Source organism: Olea europaea, chromosome 11, assembly GCF_002742605.1.
Source record: "Olea europaea var. sylvestris chromosome 11, O_europaea_v1, whole genome shotgun sequence".
Lineage (NCBI taxonomy): Eukaryota > Viridiplantae > Streptophyta > Magnoliopsida > Lamiales > Oleaceae > Olea > Olea europaea.
Window position 1 is genome coordinate 20,397,404 of NC_036247.1, and position 8,548 is coordinate 20,405,951.

An 8,548-nucleotide genomic window follows, 5' to 3' on the forward strand; every position below is an offset into this window, starting at 1 on the left:
GATCTTTCCAAACGTGTTCAACTAGCAAGGAACATATCTCTTCTCAATATCATCCACTATGCTCACAAGACTATTCACTAACTTAGGTTAACTTTGTAAACCAATATAGATCCTAAATTTGTGATAATTCTCTATCACTATATCACTTCTCTCAACCTAAGCGAATAATAGGCTTTCACCTAGCAGAAGTGATAGAAGTGTCAACCTCACACTCCGCCTGATCAGAGTCTTAACAGATATATGATTCCAACATTTAATGACATCACCTCTCGTGATCCAAATATCACTCTCTACATTCCTTGTATGTATCACCAATGCATATTCAGGTATCTACACTCCACATTACCAATAAACATACTTACGACCAATGCATCTTAAATTCACTATAGCGAATCGACACCTATGGTGACACAAAGGTTAGGCCCAGGTTAACTCGACCATGGACCATAAGGTTACTTCAACACCAATGCTAAAGAAGTCCACAAAGGATTTATCACAAAGGGAATGGTGAATGTGGCACTCAAAAAAGATAATAGAAGAAAGAATCAGTTACATCGCTACACTCAAAAAAGATGCTCACAAAGAGGAAGAATATAACCCATACTTGACTACCTCCTTATATCTCACGAACCACACAGATTCACAAAAATGAAAGAGAAAAACTGCTGCCCATCTTTCTTCTCACTACAACACCTTCTCACCCCATTCATAGAGCAAAAGGAATATGCTATAAATCTCAACCCACTATGCATACAAACACATTATACAAAATAATGAGATCATTATCAAATTTATGTTATTATTCACATCAAACAGATTGAAAGTGTAACATATAATAATGCAATAGAATTAAGCAATCATACATATAGAAAGAATTACATATAGATGCACATGTAGTAACCAGGTTTACTCTAAATAAACCTCACTCGGGTCATAACTAGACCAGTGGCAGCATTCGTCTCGTCTCTTTCCTCTTCTATCCTTCTATAATTCTTCCTAGAACAGCCTATTTCAACATGTCCAAATTTATCGCAATTAAAACATATCTTAACTTTCACTCTTGCTTTAAACCTACATTTGCCATCAATTGTTTTATAAGAACTTTTTGTTTTGTCAAATTGAAAAATCACATTTTTTTTATTAAAAAATACAACTCAAAATATGTAGTAATTATACCAAAAAATGCACTAAACACAACAATGACTACAAGCAACGTACGGACACAATTTACATAGAATAGTCAAACAAACTTTTTAAAGGTTACAAGCAATTCTAATGGTGAAGAAACAAATTTACAAATAATTTAAGGCAAATAATTCCTAGGCCCAGATGGTTACCGCAAACTTAATGCCACCTTACATGATGACTTCTAATGCAATAAGTAAATAGATACACCACGATAACTATAATAGTAATAATGAAAGGAAATAACACGAAATCGAGTGGACCATATCTACGAGTACATAAACATGGAGAGATGCAAATTCATCGCTCCAGGCACACCATTATCTCCAGCAACTGCGGCAACCAATCAACGACACTCGTCATCCGAATGTGCAAGGTCAAAATTGTCCAGATTTCACCACATCACTTGAAACGGAAAATGGACACCATTACAGGTTTCACCACATCACTCAAAACAGAAAACATAAAATAATATTACTTGTGAAGTAAGTAGCTGATCACAAGCTAAAGTGTGGAGACACTTAAATGAACGCGTGGATGTTTTGTTATAGAACAAAACATTGGAGATTCGCTAAGAGATTCTACATGGATAACTATTTGAGTGTCAGTGGTTAATATTTAACGTTCAGTAGTGGAATTGGTTTTTTGACTTGAGGTTGTCATAGTGTCTTGTATGAGGATAGTCATACTTTGATGATATTGGATGTTGCTCTACCAAATGCCACTAATACGGCATCGTTCGGGTTTGTCAAGAATCATATGAAGGTTGTGAATGACAAATAGAGGATTAATCACTCTTAGATAGTAAGAGATTATAATCTGCATTTCATTCAATTAAGTCGATAACGAAATCCTTGGTAAAGTATACTCAGAAGTCGAAAAGGAGTTTTCGACTTATATAGACTTAATAGTGGAATGAAAGATATGATCGATGATCGAGATTAACACATTTCCATATCTCGTAATTGATCGAATCATATTGATAAAAGGATTATAGTTTCATGGTAAACGAATAAGTTTGGTTTTGTCATACCACGTGATATTTTCCATCACATGTATTGCCATGATATATTGCTAGATGTCAATCTGGCAAGACAAATATAAATTGGTGATAAATTAAAATGGTGTTTAAATTTCTCAATATTGATTATATCAAAAAAATATTTCACGTTGTTAGACATTGTTATCAAGAATTTGATAGGTCGCACACAAAAAGAAAATTGGAAGATTATAATTTGTCAATTAATTAATTTAACAAGCGTTGAATAAATTAATTATTTGGGTTGCTATTTATAGGCCCGAATTAATTTATTAGATTAATTAATTCACGAACCGGATTTAATTAAATGACTTAATTAAATATTGGATCTGATCAGGTCAAGCCCGTTTGTGCTTATATAAATACGTGATTAGGGTCTTCAGTTTGTAGAGATTCTCGTAATTTTTGCTAGTACAAGAGGAGAAAACCCTGGTGGCTACAATCTGTTCTCTGTGTAGAATTCTATTGGATGCTGTACAATTTGACAACTGTAAGTGGTAGATCAAGGTTGCTGGAACAAAGGAAAAACAAAAGAGTTTGCAGATCTCAAAAAGGTATAACTTTTATCACAATTCCTATCTAAATACAAAGATGATTCGTGGTGAAAATTGAAATTTGTTTTTAATTCCGTTGTGCATGATAAGTAAATTTCCAATAGTATGATGGTGTAATTTCTGACATACGATTAGAAAGAGTTGATGATAAGATATATTTAGCTAGTGGATGGAAACCCTTTTTTGACCATCATAACTTATAAGATGGTTAAGTTTGTGTTTGAACTTTCCCTTTTTTAGTTTGAACTTATCGGCTTATTTAAGCGTTTGTACGTTACCAGACTTAGCTTACAAGTATTGTTAGGCTCCTTGCAATCAGGCCTGGTCCTGGGCCGAGGCGAATGAGGCCTCCGCCAGAGGCCCAAGATTTTAGGGGGCCTCATTTCGCCCCCTTTTTTTTTATTTTTTTTAATCCATCCGGCCCAAATGAAACCCAATCCAATAACTAAACCAATCCCAACCCAACAATACATAAATCCAAATCAAATCCAATCCATTCCCTAAATTCCCAAAATAATTCATGAAAAAAATTCAAGAACTGCTTCCAACTCACGACTGTGAAGCCACCGTGACTCCCCTCTCAACATTGACACAGTCCAGGCGTCCGGTGAGTGACGGCGACGGTGAGACGGTGAGTTCACCACGAATCTTATCTTCCTTGGCCCTTCTTCTGGCGTCTGCTTCTGCTGAGTGCTGGCTGTGCTGCCTACTGCCGAGTCACCTACTGGCTACTACCTAGTTCGCTCTTCGCTGCTCGCCTCCACAGGACCGCAGGCTGCAGGTCCACCGTCCGCCGACCAAGTCCACAGAAAGCCCCTTCCCTCTGTGACTCTGTCTGGCTCTGCACTCCACAGATTCGATTTTTTGCCATTTGTTTGCTGGCTGATAAATTGTTGATTTTGTTTGTTTGAATTTTGATCCTGAGCATTTTCTTGCTTTGATGTTTCTTTACATAATTTATAATTACATTTATAGATCTGCTATCTAGTTCAAGTGTTCATTTTCAATTATAGGGTATTGGGTAATGATCTAGGGTTTGAGACTTTTTACAGCTGAAACTGAAATTGTTATCAAAATATCAAAATTAAGAGTAGATTGCTAATTAATATGATATTTTAATATGTCTCATAGGCTAACCTTTATGTTATGTGTATTGAATTTGAAGACTTCGTCCCATATACTATAGACGGGGATATTTGAACATTGATACAGATATATGCATGGATGATGCTCAGTGTGCAGAAGTGTCCATCACCTTTCAAAAATTTCTTACTAAATTTTGAAGAAGATCACTTTTTCCAGGCCTTGATTCTTGTTGAACTGAACCTATGGAACAAGTCTAATTTTCAGAAGACATACAATTTTGATCTTCTGCAAAAGTTCTTTCACTTCTTTGTTATAAGAAATAAAGTACAAAAGTTACATTTCTTTCTAGGATTGATATCTGTTGCTTAAGGGTTATTCACCATTTTAAAATCCTTATTTCGTGCATGTGTTTTTACTCTTGAGGCATTGCCACTCAAGAAAAGTTCACTAGTCATATAATTGTATTAAAAACGTGAGGATTTTATATGATACTAATTATCTAAAGGTCTCTGATTTACTTGAAGTAATGTTGTATTCACTTTTCACCTTGTAAACTGGCCCATATCCACCTTGTCCAAGCTTGTTGTTTTCTGAAAAATTATTGGTGGCTTTTGAAATTGTAGATGCGCGGTACAATGGCAGCTCATAATCTTTCTTATGGCTTTCAGTTCTACTTCCTGAAACATGGGTAGTATAAGCATGTAATTTAGCAGAGAGAAGTTGAAAAGTGAGAGTATTCTAGACCTAGTATTAGTTAACCTTTCACCATAAAATGGCACAAAGTTACCCACCTTCTGTTCTCCATATTGTGCAATTTTTCTTCCTTTTTCGATAATATAGCGTCAAGCTCAGGCCCAGCAGAACCACCCCCATCGCTGTCAAACTCGATCTCTTCAAGTACGAGTAGATTTGATTATTTGTGTTTGGTGATCAAATAAATATATATATGTTTTAAAATTTAAATGGACATTTATGGCATGCATGCATTTTCTACTTTTTGGTCAAAATTTTTAGCGATACAGAAATCTGTAAATTAATTGTTGTAGGTAATTGTTAGCATTTATTTGAAATCAAATATGAGCTTGATGACAACATTAATTGATATAGTTATTTCCTTACACGTTTCTTTTTGCTATGCTAGAGTATCGTTGACACAATTGAAAAATTGAGATAAGCTTACCACCAGTTCAGAAAACGGGATCATTCTTAAGGGTGTAATTCCACAATTTCCGTCAAAATTTCGCTTATCAGGTAAGCAATGGCTTACCCTAAGTTGTTATTGAAGAGATTGTAAATGTTTGAAGCCTTGTCGGCTTATATAATTGCAGCCTGGTCGGCTTATATAATTGCGGCCTGGTCGGCTTATATGATTGCTTATTGTAGGATGAACAATTGCACAGGCGCACGTAATAACTATATTGGAAACTATAAATGTGAGATAATTGAGTTATTTTGTAATTGTTTTTTAGGCTAATCATTGGACATTACTATGCCTCCTAAATACGAGTCTGGTGCTCAAAAGAGGAAAAGAAAACGAAATGAAATTGCATTAATTCAAAGTCAAGCAGGGGATATTAACAAGTACTTCAAAAGTGACAATGTGAATGCGTTGAATGAGGATGAGGATGAAGAAGTGAGTCAACGTACCGAGGATAAGGAAGAAGAAGTGATGAATGAGGATAAGGAAGAAGAAGTGATGAAACCCGTCTCTAATGATGAAGAAGATGATAAGGAAGAAGAGGGTTGCTTTTCTCTAAATTTGGATGATCCCGGAAATGGGAAAATTATTGATCAAAAAACAAGGGATTATTTAGTTGAAAGGGGTCCAAAAAGAGTTGATGACATCTCGTTTCCAAAAGACTATACAAATAGACATTTCGATTCTTCACAATATAAGCGATTGCTACCAAATGGAAAAGCAGTTGATAGAAGATGGCTAGTATATTCAGTTTCTATGGACAGGATCTTCTGCTTTTGTTGTAAGTTGTTTAAAACACCAATAAATGTGATAAAAGTTGGCCAACTAGGTAATGATGGGTTCAAAGATTGGCATAATTTGCATCGGTCTATTAAAAGTCATGAAGGAAATGAGGAGCATTTACGTTGCATGACTAGTTGGATTGAATTGGAAAATAGGTTTCGATCAAAAACTACAATTGATAAAAGCGTTGAATTGTTGATTGATGCTGAAAGAGAACATTGGAGACATGTATTAACAAGGATAATCGCTATTGTTAAAAGACTTGCGAAAAACACATTGCCATTTCGAGGAGATGATGAGAGGCTACATGTTGAGAACAATGGCCTATTTTTACAAATGGTCGAAATGGTTAGTGAATTTGATCCAGTAATGCAAGAGCACCTTCGGCGGGCTAAACCAAAAGAGATTCAATATACGTATCTTGGCAAAAAAATTCAAAATGAGTTGATACAGTTGTTGGCTAATCAGGTGAGAAGTTCAATTGTCAAGAAAGTTAAAGATGCAAAATATTTCGCAGTTATACTTGATTGTACTCCAGATGCAAGTCAGGAGGAGCAAATGTCTTTAATTGTACGATTTGTAGATAATTCGTCAAACTTACCTATAGTTCAAGAACATTGGCTAGAATTTTTGAAAGTAGATGACACAACAGGACTTGGACTTGCAACCGAGCTTCAAAAGGCTTTGATAAAAATTGATCTCGATATTGATGACATTAGAGGGCAAGGGTACGACAATGGATCTAACATGAGCGGGAAACACAAAGGTGTGCAAAGAAAAGTCCATGAAATGAATCCCCGAGCTTTCTATACTCCATGTGGCACTCATAGTCTAAATCTAGCATTATGTGATATGGTGAACTGTTGTTCCAAAGCTGTATCCTTCTTCGGAGTGATACAACGCATCTACACATTGTTTTCCTCTTCTACCAAGCGATGGAAAATTTTCAAGGATAATGTTCAAGGGTTGACAGTGAAGCCATTGTCACAAACATATTGGGAAAGTCATGTTGAAAGTGTGAAGCCTATAATGGAGCAAACTGCACAGATAAGAGATGCATTACTTGATTTAGCAGAAAGTAATGAAGATCCTAAAGTGAAGAGTGAAGCCGAGTCATTAGCAACACATGAACTTCAAAATTTTGAGTTTTTGTTTGGCATGATAATCTGGCACAGATTGTTGCATGCTGTTAATAATGTGAGTAAATTTCTTTAAACTGAATCTATAGATATTGATCATGCTATCGACCTCTTGCAAGGACTTGTTTCATTTCTTGAAGAATACAGAGAAATTGGATTTGCTATTGCCAAAGATGAAGCGACAAAAAAGGCAAGCGAAATGGGAATTGAAGCTGTATTTAGAGTTACAAGTCTTGAGGTGTTATATACCAAGTGAAGTAACAAGAGCAATTGAAGTGCTACAATATTTGAAGACATTGGATGTTTGTTTTCCAAATGCTTATATTGCTTACCAAATTTTGTTAACCATACCGGTTACAGTTGCATCTGCAGAAAGAAGTTTCTCAAAATTAAAGTTGATCAAAACCTATCTCCGATCAACTATGTCGCAAGAAAGATTAAATGGGTTGGCTATGCTATCAATAGAAAAAGAACTGGTTGAACAGTTAAGTTATTCAGATTTGATTGATGTTTTTGCCTCTAAAACAGCAAGACGAATAGTATTTAATTAATTGTTTGAAATTTTTGGTTTGATGATTTATAATATAAATCGTTTTTATAATATATTTCGTTGTTGTTTTAATGTTAATTTTTTAAGTTAGCAATGAGTTGCATAATACACTTTTGAATTTTGTCGCTGGGGGGCCTACTTTTCATATTTCGCCTCAGGGCCCATTAAATACAGGACCGGCTCTGCTTGCAATCATTGATTAACACATGCCTTGATTAAAATGTTTTCTTCTTACTCATGCCATTTCTTCCAGCTGTAGCCACCTTGCCTCTTATTTGCTTGACAAATGTCACAATCCTTTGTTGTGTCGGATTCATTTCTATCAGATGGAATGAGAAGAGAAATGAATCTTCTTTTAAGCATTTCGAAGAGGGCTCTAAATTTTCTGTCATGTAACTCCAATTCTCTGCAAATTTGCTAAATCTGTGGTCTGTGGGATTTGATATTTGGTTCTCACATGAATTACAGGTGAAAATTCATACATACACACATTGAAAACTGCAATTAATATATATTTTGTCCTGAAATGGACAGTTTTTGCCCAACGGTTTGTTGTTTTGTGGGACAAATGGTTGATTCTGATACTCTATTGGATTTGGTTCCTGAACGTTGCTGAAGCATACATACAATCTTAGTCCTTAGTGAAGATTTAGGGTTTGTTTCTCTACTACTCTTTGGCATCTTGTATGCATGAAAGACCAAGTTTTACCATCACTTTTGGCGAAAAATAAGGTTTCGACGGTAAGAAATGGAGTGAACATAAATATACAAAATAAATAAATAAATATGTTCTCCCTTTTTAACATTGAGTTTTTAGATGACAAACTTCAATGTATCTTTAACGACGGGAATTTATTCACTAATTATCTATCAAGGGGAAAGAAAAGAAATGATTTAAATAAAATAAAAAATGGTATGGGGGGACCTAAAATTTGATACTTCTACTTTGAAAATTATTCCCTTCGAAAGATTTAATTAAATTTATTTATTTATTTAAATTCATTTCCTAAACAG

The 8,548-nt window shown here is 35.0% G+C and overlaps 1 protein-coding gene across 1 annotated transcript; it reads right to left on the reverse strand.

The window, feature by feature from the left end:
* Positions 1-3,885: 3,885 nt before the first annotated feature.
* Positions 3,886-4,747, reverse strand: LOC111404934 (G-type lectin S-receptor-like serine/threonine-protein kinase At4g27290). Its single transcript, XM_023033660.1, has 3 exons — positions 4,656-4,747; positions 4,411-4,541; positions 3,886-4,104 (listed from the first exon to the last, which is right to left on the reverse strand). The coding sequence occupies exons 1-3, from the start codon at positions 4,735-4,737 to the stop codon at positions 4,051-4,053; spliced, it is 267 nt and encodes an 88-aa protein (XP_022889428.1). The 5' UTR covers positions 4,738-4,747; the 3' UTR covers positions 3,886-4,050.
* Positions 4,748-8,548: the final 3,801 nt, after the last annotated feature.